The sequence below is a fragment of the Sarcophilus harrisii genome, chromosome 3 (genome assembly GCF_902635505.1).
Source record: "Sarcophilus harrisii chromosome 3, mSarHar1.11, whole genome shotgun sequence".
NCBI lineage: Eukaryota > Metazoa > Chordata > Mammalia > Dasyuromorphia > Dasyuridae > Sarcophilus > Sarcophilus harrisii.
This window is the reverse complement of record NC_045428.1, coordinates 43,429,739-43,445,640: the sequence shown is the minus strand read 5'-3', so window position 1 is coordinate 43,445,640 and position 15,902 is coordinate 43,429,739. Positions and strand designations below refer to the sequence as shown.

Genomic DNA, 15,902 nt, shown 5'->3' with positions numbered 1-15,902 from the left:
TTCTCTCCTACTGTTGGATTTTTGCCACATGAGCTCAAGCTCTATGAGGATCATTTGGAATAAATAGGGGGAGTTAGCCATTAGAGAAAACAAGAGAGACAAGATAATTATCTACAAGTCTTTAAAAGGCTGTTATGTGAAAGAAAGATCAGCTTTATTCTGCTTGGTCCCAGAGGGCAGGACAAGAGGCTGGACTGAGATTGACTGAGTTTTCCTTCTCTGGAGTTCCTCAAACAAAGGCCAGATTAATTATTTCATGAGTTTTCCATACACACGGTTCTTAGTCAGGTACAGATTGTACCATCTTATATAATAGAAAGCATATAGGTGAGGGGTTAATAGGAGCTGGGCTTAAGCACCATCTTTTAAAACTTGTGACTTTTATGAATTTACAAATCTTTTATCCTTTCTTGGTTTTCATTTTTTTCTATGTAGACTAAGGGGCTAACATTGGATGTTCAGCTTTAGATCTTTGGTCCTATGATCAATACAGAAACCATTTAGCAATATAGGGGCATATGATGGGGGAAAAATATGATTCAAATGATGTTTTTCTTGGGGTTATATTAAAATCAGTCCCTATTTTCTAAATACACACTAGTGGATTTCAGTGAAAGAGCCAATCAGAAGAACACTAAGAACTTGAGGCAAACAAGTTGTGATTTAAATTTTGATGTGAACATAAAGAGTTTGATACTATATAAAAACAATACTTTATCTAAAAATCCCCCCAAAAGGGCATCTAGCTGACTCTGTGGGCAAAATGGAAATCTAGAGTCAGAAAGAACTAAGTTCAGTTTCCTCTTCTATAAAATAGGGATAATAACACCTGCCTCCCAGAGTTATTGTAAGGATCATTTGAATTAACATTAAAATACTAAATACTAACTCTTTGTCTCTTTTTCTTTTATCTCTTTCTCTCTCTCCTACCTCTCTCTTTCCTCTCTCTTTCTCCTCTTTCCACATATATATGTATATATGCATATACATATATACATACATAAAATCAGAAGGTTATTTGGTGTTCATAACAATTTTAAAAGCTTAGGCTCCTCCATATAAATCATTGACATGTCTTGTGAGTATATCTCTATGCATAGGAGCAAATTAAGACCCTGGTCATTTGTGATCTGTGTCTATGAAAGTCCAATTAGTTAAATTCAGTGCTTAGGATTCTGCTTAGCTGACATCATGATAAAGTATAGTGGTTCTCAAACTTTTTGGTCTTAAAACACCTTTAAATTCTTAAAAATTATTACACCTTTTATCTACATGGATACAACTATTACTAATTGACAAATTAAAACTTTTAATACTTTAATAAATTTTACTTTATAAATAAATAAAATAAATAAAAAATACTTTAAATAAAACTTTAAAGTAATATACTATAAAACTTTAAAAGTATTATTATTATTATGGCAACTAGGTGGCACAGTGGATAGAATGCCAGTCTTGGAGTAAGCAAGACTCATCTTCCTGAGTTCAAATCTGACCTTAGACATTTATTAGCTATGGGATCCTGGGCAAGTTATTTAACCCTGCTTGCCTTAGTATGATCATATATAAAATCAACTGGAGAAAGAAATGGCAAACTACTCCAGTATCTTTGCCAAAAAAAACAAAAATCAACCCTGAAATCACAAAAAGTCGGACATAAATGAATAACAACTATAAGAAGGTCTTATTAGGAAATTAGTTTGAATCATGTAGTCTTGCTGAAAGAGTCTTAGGGACTCTAGTATAGATCCCCAGGTTATATTATGAGAAGTTCTCCTATAGAGGGGGAAAGGGCTAGATTTGGAGTTAAAGAATTTGAATTCAAATCCCAGTGTTGCCATTTATTCCCTGTTTAATGTATGACTACTCTCTTAATAGTTTCTTCATCTGCAACATGCTCATAGAAATCTATTGACACAATCTCACCATTGTCTGACATGAGATCAAAAAGGACGATGACATCCTTCTCCACGCTCCTATTGCAGTAGCCTTTATTTCTTAGTGACAAGTATAATTTCTTATGGTTATACATGTGTAAAATAGATTTCTTGTTTAGACAATCACAAAGTTCTTAATAAAAAATTAGAAGACCCATTGTTTGGATTATTTCAAAAAGACAAAATGGAATTGGTGATGGAATACTGGAATTAGCATCAGGAAGGTTGGGGTCATAAATTACCCTTGCCATTTCCTGCCTATGTGACCACTGTGGAAATCATATAACTTCTGGGAGACTTAGTCCCTTCATCTATAAAATGAAGATAATAATACCTGTAGGAATCCTTCATTCATCAAGCTCTAAAGAGGCTCAATTGAGGTAATATACTTGACAACTTTATAGTACTAAATAAATTATTAATATTCTTCAGAGACTAATTTAATGTCACATGTTACAACTCTTTATGTTCTAACTGGTAGTTTGGGATACACAATGAGGCAGTATTTGTGATAAGGTAATGGTGAGAATAACTTGTCATGTATATATAGAGAGAGCTATCAAATGCCCAACTAGGAATAGTAGGAAGGAGTTGAAGCCAATGCAATTACCTTCCTGAGTTCAGAGATATCTTCTCTTGGTCCTCCAAAATGGAATATGATAACATTTTTTTAAAATGAATTCAGAAGAGATTCATGGGAACTAGATAAGAGAAAGCCTTGAATGACTCCATATCACAGGGACAACGTTCTCTAGCCATGACCCATGCCTGAACATCCATGTCATTCTCTTAAATGTCCTCCTGACTGCTCTTGAGCACAAATCACATGTATATAATAATTAAAGGTTTTTACAAATCACTTTCCTCATAAAAGCCCTTTCAGGTATTTGCTACCTCTCATTTTGCAGGTAAAAAAATGGGAATAAAAAAACTTAAGTTATTTGCTCAGAGACATATATCTATTAACTACTTCTTTTGTTTTTAATTCCACTGCTCTTTCCAATATATATTGTGTATATATATATATATATATATATATATATATATATACATCCAATATATAACATGCTTTGTGCCTGACAAAATGTAAGTGTTGAAATATATTGGTAGAACCCCTTAATCACACTGCCATTGAGTACAGGAATGATAGTTCTGTCTTATAATTTATGTATATATACATACACATATACACATACATGTATGTATATCTATATTATATAAAGTATATACATATATTATATATTTACTATATGTACTTATATTATATAATATATATACAATATCATATATTACATATTTACTATAACTTAACTATGTGTAACTAAGTTACTATAACTTAACTATGTGATATGTGTATAAATATATATGTATGCTTGTAAATGTATCAGATGTTATATATGTATATTAATCATATTGTTGTTCAGTTATGTCCATATCTCCACAACTCCACTGGGTTTTCTTGGCAGAGATCTTGGAGTGGTTTACCATGTCCTTCTCCAGCTCATTTTACAGATGAGGAAACTGAGGTAAACAGAATCAAGTGATTTGCCCAGGATCAGATAGCTAGTAAGTGTCTGAGGCTGGATTTGAACTCAGGAAGATGAATCTTCCTAAATCCAGATCCTGCATTCTGTCCACTGTTTCAACTAGCTGAGAATTACACAAAACGTATGAATGGGTTTAATATGCATGCATATATGCATGTGTATATATGTATGTATATACACATGTATGCACACCCAGGATGTCCCAAAAATCTAAAGTGCAGTTTTAAGCTTAAACCACCTGTTTATTTTAGCTTTACTACAGGTGGCTAATCTGACCAGTGACATAACTAAATTTATGTACTACTCAGTAACACTAGCAAAATCTTTGATTACAATAGTGAAATACACTTTCATTTAATCAGAAATCCTTGGTAGTTAATCCATTCAGTCAAGTAGATGACTTAGTGAAAAGCCTTCTGTACTGTACTCAAAGATTCTAGTTCAAATACCTGTTCTTCAACTCACTCCCTGTTTGATCTTGGGCAAATCACTTAATCTTGCTGTACCTCGGTTTCTTGATCTGTACAATGAGGGGATTGGAGAAGACCTGTAGGGTCCCTTCTGGCTCCTTTCCAAGGGTACTACTAAGAGTATTGCCAGGGGCATTAAACACTACGTACTCTCCATTGGTGTGTGCAAAGGTATAGTTCCATGCTCCATGGCGATCAAGACATTTGGGACCTTCCGCTAACCCAAGAGCAGCCACGATCACACAGTAACCGGATCCTGCGAGTCCAATGAGGGCAGCCATCACTGAGGAGAGCATCTAGGGAAGAAATTGGGACTTAGAAATGATACTTGGCCCATCAGCAGGTCAGGGAATGGGAGCCAGAGAGAGAAAACTTACCGCACAGCTTTTCCCACAGTTCTCATGGCCACAGCATCCACAGCAGTCTTCCTCTTCCAATCCAATAAATACAAAAGCAGGGAGGAGAATCTAGTTAGGAAACAAGCCAATCAGATATTAATTTCTTCTCACAAGGCCTCTTGTTGGTTAATTTAAATGCTATACAAGGACCTTTTATTCTTCCTTGCTCCTAAGGACTGCTATAATTGCTAACAGCCCAGAGAGTCAGAGCCACCCCGCTATGATGTGGGGTACTGCTGGGGGGCAGAGGATCTCCAATGAGCTTCCTGCATTGTGAAATTCTGAAGGGGAAAAACTCAAAGGAAAATGAATTCTGATTCACTAAAATGTGGTTGAATGCCACAAGGCACTACTTTGGGAGAGGGAACAGAGTAGGTAGGAGCTAGGATGGGAGCCAAACCTCAAAGTTGGGAAACACAAACTCAGCCATGGGTGCGTATAGAACTCTAGCTCTGTAATATCTCAGAAATCATAACAACTGCTAGCATTGCTTTTGCTAAACAATTAAGACATCCGAGACTGGGAGGGAGTTCTGGTGTTAATTCTCTATGATGACTATGAACCGGAAAAATATCATTTTGGTTTTAAGATTCCCAGTATAATGGCACTCTAGGCAAGGGAGAGAGAACCAGTCTCAAAGCCAGGAAGACTTTAGTGTAAGATCTACCTCTGTCCTATATATGATAGTGTGACACTGGACAAGTCACTTAACCTCTAAGTGTTCCAGGATTCTAAGATTATAAATTTCAGAGAAGGTGCCAACCTATATGTAATAAAGAAAGGTCCCTTACTTTGTAGTTCCTCATATTAATAAAATCACAGGTTCAGGTTCTATTGTTATGTATGATATAAGGAATATTTAGGGAATCAGTGGTCATCTAAAAAAAAACCCCTGTTATAAAGCCAATTTAATTCCTCAGTACTTAGCAAATTTTTATTGAGCACATACTTCTAGAGGACAAATGATGAAACTTGCTACCTTCCTCATAGTAGAAAAATGGGGGAAACTGTTTTCAGAACCAGTTGCTATGTCCATTAGTTTTACTGAATTATTTCTCTTTGCCACAGGGGCAATTCCTAAGTGGGAAGTGTGAAAATATGAGGAAATGTTTGTGGTTAAAAAAAAGGTCATCAGTAAAATATCACTCATTTGTCAAGTACCTTCTAGGTTCCAGGCTCTGGAAATACAAACAACCAATCAGTCAATCAAACAAGTGCTTACTGTATGCAAAACATTGTGCTGAGTATCTGCCTTCAGGGAGCTCCAGTTCTAGAGGAGACAACCCTAGGAACACACAGGATAAATAATGAGTAAGAGGGAAGGAATTTTCAGAAGAGGGAGGAACTGGTAACTGGAGGGACCAGGTAAGGCAAAATAAAATCCCTTTCCCCTTATGGAGAGCATATTCAAGGAGGCAGACAATTATAGGGAGGAGAACAAGCTTACCCACACAGATATTGTAATATAAAGCATGGAGTAAGAGAGGTGATTTAAATTCAAAGTTTTGGTTAGCTTTCTGGATCACAGCTCTCCAGTTGGAAGGAGTCTCAAAAGCTCACCCATTTTATAGATGAGAAATGTTTTGCTTGAAGTAAGAGGCAGAGCAGGGGATTTGAACTCAAATCCTCTGCCTCTAAATTCAAGGTTCTTTTCACCACACACAATTTACTTATTAGGAGAAATTTTTTAAAATATATTTTCTCAACCAATAATAAGTAAACTCATATACTTGTCAAGTCATATTTCTGCAAGAAATTAATTTTTAATGTCCATTCCTGATATATTAGTCAAGGTGTGAGCCCAAACTGAGTCCTATTCTTTTCAGGGCAAGTTATTTAAAGTTCTGAAGCTAGCATTCCAACACCTTTCAGTTAATTTAAAACACACACACACACACACACACACACACACACACACACACACACACACACCCCAGCCTTGTTAAAAACAGCACATTCCAATCTTGGCTCCAGACACTGACCTAAGATCTCATCCTACCCTGTCGGGTTCTTCCCATAAACCACACCCCACTCATATCCGTCCTCATTAACTTATTATCCCGAAGCTCCACAATTTCAGGCAACAGAATCCGTAATTCCGCTTCTTGGTTTTAACAGAATAAACAGCAGTCAGCTTAGCCCCCAAAGAACACAGGGGACAGAGAGCTGGCCAACCCCCTCCTGGGTCCTCGAGCCAAAAGTTAAATGCTCTCCTGTCCTGGAAATTCTAGATCGCTGGCGATTGGATTTTAGGGTCACATTCCTAGTTCTAGCCCTGAAAGTCAGAACAGTTTCAACTCTCTGATTGGTATCAAGGTAACACTGAAGATCTGAAAAGGCAGGAGCGGTCCAGGGGAGAGCTAGCTGAGAGTGTAAATGAACACCTCACCAATCCACTTCCCTGTAGCCCACACAATGCAGCCTTCTTAGCATCTTTTTTTTTTTTTTTAGAAGCTCCTTTCTGAAAGGAGTTTTTGAGATGAACTCTAGAAAACAACTCTGAATGAAAAGTGAGGCTCTGGAAACATCACCCCAAAGCGAGGAATAAATGAAAATAAGGAAATCTGCCTTGGATCTACTTACCAGAAGCCCCCCTCCTACGATTCCTGAGAAGAACCAGACAAAGCGACTCAGGAGGTCTTCACTGGCAAACCTTGTCTCCCCATTGGGAAAATACAGCAAAATGTTGGCCACGATACTGAGGACGGCAAGCCCCACCAAGGAGTGCCCAATGCATCGGGCACATTTGCCGTAACACATGTTGCCTGCTGGGCCTGCTGTCCTGTGTTAGCCTGGAGCTTCCCCCCCAAAATCAGAGGAGTTGGTGACTGGCTGAAGACAAGACGGACAAAACCCACGGCCCAGGTCTGCAAAAGTTCTTAAATACAGACCCAGTTCTTAGTCACTGGGTGGGTGAGGGTTTCATGCTTTCATTGGTCCCGGTTGCTGCTTCCACTGAGGGAGGAGGAGGGAAGGCAGGAGGAGGAGGAGGAGATGGCAATGGCCCGCCCTTCACATGAAATCAGTTGTGGACAAACGAAACCAGGGGCGGGGATGGGAGAAGGAGCCAGGCTTCGGGACCTGAACGTCATAAGGGAAATTGCAAGGGAATTTGATTAATCTTCAACAATGGGTTTGATCAAACATGGGACCTTATAAAGAAAGCCCTTGCTTCCAAAGGTTTTGGACAGAAAATGCCATCTGCATCCAGAAAAAGAACTATGGAAATTGAATATAAATCAACATGGGCTATGTTTACTTCTTTTCTCTGTTTTTTTCTTTTTCTCTCCCATGATTTTTCTATTTTGTTCTGATTTTTCTTTCCCAATATGATTCACAAAACAATGTGTATAAAAAAAAAAAAACCCTAATTAATTAATTAATTTTTTAAAAAGATAAAAGAAATCCCTTACTGGAATCAATGGGGGCGGGGGGGGGGGGATTCTTAATAACTTCTAACTGGCATTACAAAGCACAAATGAAAATTAAAACAACAAAACAAAGCCTGCCTTCAGATGTATGAACTTCCCATGTCACTTTCTGGGCATTTTCTAATTTGGGAGGGGCTTTGGGGGTTTTTTTTGGTGGTTGTTTGATTTTTTTGCTGAGGCAATTGAGGTTAAGTGACTTGCCCAGGATCACACAGCTAGGAAGCATTAAGTATCTGAGGTCAGATTTGAACCTCCTGACTTCAGGACTAGTGCTGTATCTGCTACACCAACTAGTTGCTTCTTTGTGTTCTATTTTTTAGCTCTGTCTCTGACTTGATTTATCACTTGAAGCAGGTAGCTTAAGCTCTCTGTACTGATTTCATCACCTTCCCAAGTAGGCTTGCCCCTTCACATCTGGCCATAGTTCTGGCAAGATTTATAGGTTATTTCACTATATACAGGAGATATGTTTTAGAAACAGTACACATAAATCAAATTATCTTGCCAGAGCACTTAAGGCTTATTTAAATTTCCTAAGATCATAGAAACCTCAAGAATCTCCAATGACACCCCATTTTACAGATAATAAAACTGAGGCCCAGCAGTAAGTTACCCAAGATCACACAAGTAGTAAGTAGGACGAGAGAGCTGATCCCATGTTCTCTCTCTTTTTCTGTTGTATTATGCTTATTATCCAAGTTATTTAAAGAAAGTGTTCCTTAAAAGCAATCCAGTCTGACTGCTTCTTAGAAGTTAATGACTCAGAGCTTTTCCCTGAAAGAAAAGCTCATTTCTTTTTCTTTTCTTTTTACCTTTTGTTGTTGTTGCTGTTGTTGTTTAGGATCGATAGTATTTCATTAGTAAGCACAGGATCCTCTGGGATCAAAGTTGGAAAAGCCCTTCAAGGCACTGTTTCTGGTACCTGAAACACTCTCCCTCCTCATTCACTTGCCCCCTTGACTTTCCTGGCTTTCTTCAAGTCCCAGCTACCCCCCCCCCCCCCCAGCCATAGTAAATCTTTCTAAGCCCTTTTATTTCCAGTGCCTTCTCTCTGTTAATTATTTCCCATTTTTCCTGCATAGTGCTTGGCTGTACTGATTTGTTCTCTTGTTGTCTCCTCTCTTCTACTGTGAGTTTTTTTTAGGGTCAGGACTGTCTTCTGTCTTTCTTTCTATCCCCAGCACTTAGCATATAGTAGGTGATTTTTAATAGTAACTGATTGACAGGAATGGGCTGGGACCAGTTCTTACCGACTATTATTAAATTTTCAATGTAAGCATTTACACTTTGGAAATCAACCAAGTTTACAAATTAGGGTTTGAATTGTAGCTTCTTTTTTTGGGGGGGTGGGGGGTGGGGGAGAATTACCTAGACTTAAAAAGGGCAGCCAGGTAGCTCAATGGATAAAGTATCAGGCTTGGAGTTAGGAACCTTATCCCTTGAATTCAAATCCAGCCTCAAGCCTTTACTAGCTGTGTGACCCTGGGCAGATTCCTTCACCCTGTTTGCCTCAGTTTCTTTATCTGGAAAGTGAAATGGTAAACCACTACATATCTTTGCCAAGAAAATGCCCAAAGGAATAAAAAAAGACTCAGACACAACTGAATAACAATACCACACTTAAGAAAGTGGAGAGATCATTCTCATTCTTTTTGTTGTTGTTTGTTTGCATTTTATTTTTTTTTCTCATTTTTTTTCCTTTTTGATTTTTCTTGTACAGAAAGATAATTGTATAAATATATATGCATATATTGGACTTACCATATTTTTTACCATGGTTAACATATATTGGATTACTTGCTATCTAGGGGAGGGGATGAGGATAAGGGGTTGGACTTGGAACACAGGGATAATGTTGAAAAAATATCAATACATATCTTTTGGAAATTAAAAAAAAGCTTTAATAAAAGCCACAACCAACAAAAAAGTGGGGGAGAAAAATTAATATTGCAGAAAGTATGTTATGCTTACATTTTCACTTCCTCCCCTACATTAAACTTTCACCAGCACATCATTGGATAAAGGTCATATAACTCTACCCTCCCTCCCCAAGAAGAACTGAGGGGCAGAGAAGTAACCCAAAGTCACATAAGCATTCAATTGTAGAGTCAGAATTCAAACCCAGGTGCTCTGCTTCCCAAGCCAGTATTCTTTCCACTATTCTACACTACTTCCAAAACGCTGAAGGTGACTGTTATTCAGAGGAGAATAAAGAAAAAAGCTTCAGCAAAACAATAGCTACAAGCAAGCAATTACAATGAAGATCTAAAGAAAAAAAAAAGTCATAAAAGAAATGTTTGCTAGGAAAAGATGGGGGCAGGGGTGTATTGTGAAATGCCATAATGAACATAAAGGCTAACAACAATCTACTTCACTGGTAGCCAAGCAATATAAAGAGAATGCAAAGGCTCTGCCATTGCTCAGTCTTAGGTAGACTCCCCTACCAGCACTCTGCTGTAAATTTATGGGAAGGACGTGGATGAGATTCTCATCAGCAGGCATGAATGACAGAGTAGTCCAGGAAGAAAATCTGGTTTGGAAAAATCCTAGCTCTTCTCTTTACCCATAAGTTAGCTTACTCCTCCAAGTCAGCTTTTTCGTCTGTAAAATGAACTGAATCATTACCTTTTTCACCAATATGATCTTATTCATTACTAGAGAGAATGTGCACAACAGCAAGATGGCAGCTACATTCAGATATTGGTCTTATTTACAGGAAGTTTATCATGGAACATTATTATTCATGTAGAATTTCTTTTGCCCAAATCAAATTTTCATATATAAGATTTACTTATAGGAAGTTACACCAATAATACAATTTGTGTACCTTCTCAGGTGAGGGCATCTGTTGTCAAAGGATGATAGAAATGTAACTAGGATGATAGAAATGCACAAGGGAAAAATTTTGCCATTTGACATCTTCCTATTTTAACTAATTATTATAATTTCTTTTACACTAATAAAAGGCTGCAAGTGCTATCATTGTTTTCTAAATTCATAACTCTGATTTTGATGTTCTTGGGCAATACTCTGATTGCCCTGCCCTTATTATGGCTTTGGTGTGCAGTAAAATTTTTCTATTTTCTTTAAATATTTGTCTCCTCTCTTTGCTCAATACCTTTGAACAGCTTTCAAAGACACAAGTTGTCTGAACTTCCATCTAATAAATTTTTACTCCATGGTTCTGATGAGGTTTGGTGCAGGGCAGAAAGTTGTGGGAGTCCCCTTCTGGTCAGCGCAGGTCCTTTGTAAATGAATTTACAAACCCAAAAAGTTAGACTGGCAAAAGAAGTTTATTGGCACTGGGGAAGTCAGCTTTTGCAGGCTGACTTCCTTAGTGGCAAGGTCCTAACAGAGAAGTAAAGGTCTAACAGAGGAGTCCTGTTAGGGAAATGTGTGAGAGAGACAAAGAGAGGTTAACTCTGAAAAGAGAATGCTTTTTTCAGGAGGCAAAAAGTCCCTCGTAGGCAGCGATGCCAAGGGAGGTCCCTTGGCCTGGCATGATTCCTGTTTTGGCCCTCTGCAAGGAATTGAGCTGAAGGAAGCTTGTTATATGGATAGCTCTTGGTGGGAGCTGGGATTGGTGGCACTGAAATCAGAATAGAGAATCTTCCAATTGAATGAGTGTCTCTGGACTAATCTCCAACTTAATAGAGGTCAATAGAAATCTCGACCTCTAGCTTGGGCTAAGTCCGGACCTGGACTCAACTAGTCCCACCCAGATAACAGAATGAAACCACTTTATCTTGATTCCCTGGGGTGGGTCTCTCAAGGGAGAGATTCTCTGAGGGAGTTTCTCAAGCGTTCCCCCCAAAGTCTGAGAGATAGAGTGAGAGAGAGAGTTTTAGGGCCCTCTCATCATTTCCACAGCCTCAACATCCAAAAAAAAAAAAAGGTGGTAGGGAGAAAAAGATGAAAAAAGAAATATCTTAAATGTAGAATTGAACTTTTTCAAGTTGGTTTGTCACAAATAAGCATTTTCCAAGTTGATCTTCATGTATGTTTAACCAATGGGAACTGGTATAGGTGTAGAACTATGTTCTATGCTGCTTAATTCAATACATAGTAAAGTCAGAATTATGGATTTGAGCTCCAAGTCAGATAGGCACACTCTGTTCCATGGCCTCAGAAGGAGTTCCTAACTCTGGTTAGGATTTTACTTTGACTACTTTGACTAGTCATGTTGTAAATATATATATTTAATGTTGTGTCCTGCTTTCTAGAGCCCCCAAGTTGGGGTGACAAAATGTACCATTGCTTTCTAGAGCCCCTATGCCGGGGTGATTACCTTCTTAATGGAGAAGTGATGAGGTGGGATTCTCAAGGATGGTGGGAAAAGGGAGTCTGTTTATTTCAAGGGCTTTCCTCTTTTTATAATGTAACAAAAACAACACTATGCACGTGGGACCACATAAACAACTTGCTATTGTATGTAGTTTGCCACCTGCTATCACTCTGTTTCAACTATAACACAGGTTGTCACTGCCCCTGACTTCTCAGGCAAAATGGGGAGCCTTAGGGGAGATGGGGAGCCGAACCAGACATTGTCAGCAAGTTCCCTTTGGGCTGAAGGGTCTTATTCCTTACCAGAGTTTCCCCACTGATTGTGACCCTCTACATCTCCCCCTTTCTTTTGTTTTAATTGAAGCAGGTATATATATATATATATATATATATATATATATATATATATATATATATATATATATATATATATATATATACATACACCAGTGGTTAAATCCGTTTCCATGGGAGGAATCACACAGGCAAGTTGTAATATCATACAAGCAAGTAGTAACATAACAAACAATATGAATAAACAAAATACTATAAAGATTTCCATGAGTCCCAGAAGGAAGCTGTAAAAAAAATAATTATCAATTCACAAGCACACATAGATCTGCTTCAGCAGCCAAGAAATAGTCCAAAAACAATCTATTATCCATCACTTCATGTGTCAGTGAATCCAATGATTCCTACAGGTTTTGAAGTCCTGCATCAGTCTTAATGAGAATTATTTTTGATGTTCATGATACACAAAGGGCTAACTGCCAGGCTCCTTCAGTTGTGGGCACAGTCAGTGATGGAACTACCTTATGTTTCTTGGGTCTTCTGTGTGTGCATAATTGGTCACAAATTATATATTGGTCACATAACATGTGTATATATATAATAGGTCATATTGCTTATATATGTGTATGTCTTTAGATCTATAGATATAGATACATAACTGATCACCAAAGATATTGAGTAAGAGATATGAATAAACAATACATCCTTGTTAGAAAATTCCACACCAACAGTCAAAAGACCTGATTTGACTATCAGTAAGTAGTAAGCCAATGAATGTGTGCTGACTTTATTTCCTCAGTTTAAAAATTATGAAGGAGGATATGGACTAGATTATTTCTTTTTTTAAAAAAGCTTTTTTTATTTTCAAAACATATGCATGAATAATTTTTCAACATTGACCCTTGCATAGCCTTGTGTTTCAGATTTTCCCCTCATTATCCCTACTCCCTCCCCTGGATGGCAAGCAATCCAATATATGTTAAACATGTTAAAATATATGTTAAATCCAAAAAGTATAAACCTCTTTATACAATTCTCTTGCTGCACAAGAAAAAACAGATCAAAAAGAAAAATAAATGAGTAAGAAAACAAAATGTGAGTGAACAACAACAAAAAGAGTGAGAATTTTATGTTGTGAACCACACTCAGTTCCCACAGTCCTCTCTCTGGGTGTAGATGGCTCTCTTCATCACAAAAATCAATGGAACAGGCATCACTCATCTCATTGTTGGAAAGAGTTAAGTTCATCAGAATTGATCACCATATAATATTGATGTTGCTGTGTACAATGATCTCCTGGTTCTGCTCATTTCACTTAGTATCAGTTCATGTAAGTCTCCCCAGACCTCTCTGAAATCATCCTGCTGATCATTTCTTATAGAACAATAATATTCCATAATATTCATACACCACAATTTATTCAGTCATTTTCCAATTGAGGGGCATCCACTCAGTTTTCAGTTTCTTGCCAGTACAAAAGGGCTGTCACAAACATTTTTGCACATGTGGGTTCCTTTCCCTTCTTTAAGATCTCTTTGGGATACAAGCCCAGTAGAAATACTGCTGGGTCAAAGAGTATGCACAGTTTGATAACTTTTTGAGCATAATTCCAAATTGCTCTCCAGAATGGTTGGATCCATTCATGGTTCTGCCAACAATGTATTAGTTGGACTAGATTATTACAAAGGCAGCTTCTAAACCTAACATCTTATAATTCACTGATTTAGGGAATGATGGTATTTTCTCCATTGGATATAACATGAAGATAAATATTATGTCATGATATGCTTAATGAAGGAATTTCTCAGTTGATACTTGAGTGAAATGTTGTCACTTTAGACCAGTTGCAGTAAAAGAGCACTTTGGAATCAAAGGGCCTGAAATTGGACTGCCATATGTCTAGGCTGCTATTTGCTACCTGTGGGACCTTAGGAAAGTCATTTGGCTTAAACAGGCCTCAGTTTCTCCATCTATAAAATGAAGGACGTTGGGCTAGATGGTCTGTGAGATCACTTTTAACTGGAAATTTATGATCAAAAGCACCTACATTTCTTCCCAAGGTAAATCAGGGTTACATAAGGGGTTGTGGTTAATGATTGCAACATAGGCAGAAAATTGGAGTCTCAGGATGAGTCAAAAGATTATAGAATCTCAGAGTAAGAAGAGACCTTAAAGGTCATATCTAGTCTAACTCATAGCAAGAAAATGCCATCAGAGGTCATATCTAATTCAACACATACCAGCAATTTGCTCAGCAAACCCTGAATAAATGGCCATTGGGCCATCATTTGAAGACCTTAAGTACCTGGACATAACACTGTCCAAAGCAGCCCATTCCACGTTTGCACAGTTCTAGTTAAAAAGCTTTCCTTTACATTTAGATCTACTCTGCAACTTTTATCCATGATTCCTGCTTCTGGACAAGGCTAATCCTTTTGCACAGCAGCTCTTTGAATCCCTTTCTATACAACAACAACCATATCTTTCCTGCCATCTCTGGTCTAAACATCAATTATTTTGAAGGAACTAGATGGTCTGCCCCAGATTTCACCAGCTTCAGACACTTACAAGGTGAGATTCATAAGAAAGGTGGAACAAAGGCTCCTTGGACTGATTTGCAGATATTTCTTGAAGAAAGATAAAAAGGGAAGAAAAGAAATCAAAAAATTGCCTCTAGAGAAGGAGTAGAAGTGAGGAAAAACTGGTTTTTACTGTAAATTGCAGCACCAGTGCTGACTATCCCCTCCATTCTGTCTTTGCTACCATTTATTCCCAATATTACAAAAATAAATTATTAGCAACTTTTTTTGCATTTAATGTTAGCTTTGCCTCTAGAGATGAGGGGAAATGGAGGTGGATAGGGATATAAACATTCTAGAACAAGTGGACAACACAATTAAACTTTAAGACATGGAGAAGTATCAGAATGATGACTGCCTCTTCAAAGAATCAGCAACCTTTTGGTCTATCTCTGAAATAGTGTTCCTTATCTAGTTCCAAGTGAGAACAGAAGGAATGGTAAGCTGAAAGACATAATACCTATTAAATCATATTAATAGACCATATAATAACCCTCTTGAAGAAGAAACAATACAGCCAGTGTTGTGAACAAGTAAATGCCTTTTGGGGTTTCTTAGCTGATTATTGCTCCCCTATAACTACAACTTTCTCCAGCAATTTAGAAGTGTGTGAGGATTTTACAAGATAAGGAAACACCTCATTTTCTACCTTTACCCAGTAATCCTTACTATATATATGTGCCCGCTACTATATATGGATTTTTATTATTTGCCCCTTTCCTTCACAAGTAGAAATGTAATCACTGCCTTTACTCTTCAGCCAATTATTGCAGTAATCCAACCATGAGGTAATAAGGGCTTTAACACAGTGATGACAGTATCAGAAGTGACAGGAAAGCATCACAGTGTCAGAATAAAAGTTGGTACACAAGAGAACTATTTTCAAGATAGAGTTGACAGAACTTGGCAATTTATTAGATATGAAAAGAGTGACAATTAGGTTGCAAACCTGGGTGACTGGGAGA

General features: G+C 37.6%; 1 protein-coding gene across 1 annotated transcript in view; it reads right to left on the bottom strand.

Annotated features, from left to right (window-relative positions):
* The window catches only part of TM4SF1 (transmembrane 4 L six family member 1), a 12,478-nt gene extending 5,181 nt beyond the window's left edge, over window positions 1–7,297 (bottom strand). The window contains exons 1-3 of the mRNA XM_003766062.4: window positions 6,936–7,297; window positions 4,332–4,421; window positions 4,105–4,250 (exon numbers count right to left, since the gene is read on the bottom strand). Of these exons, the coding sequence (XP_003766110.1) occupies window positions 4,105–4,250; window positions 4,332–4,421; window positions 6,936–7,112 (413 nt within the window). The 5' untranslated portion in view covers window positions 7,113–7,297. The remainder of the gene's footprint in view (window positions 1–4,104; window positions 4,251–4,331; window positions 4,422–6,935) is intronic.
* Between the last annotated feature and the right edge of the window lie 8,605 nt (window positions 7,298–15,902).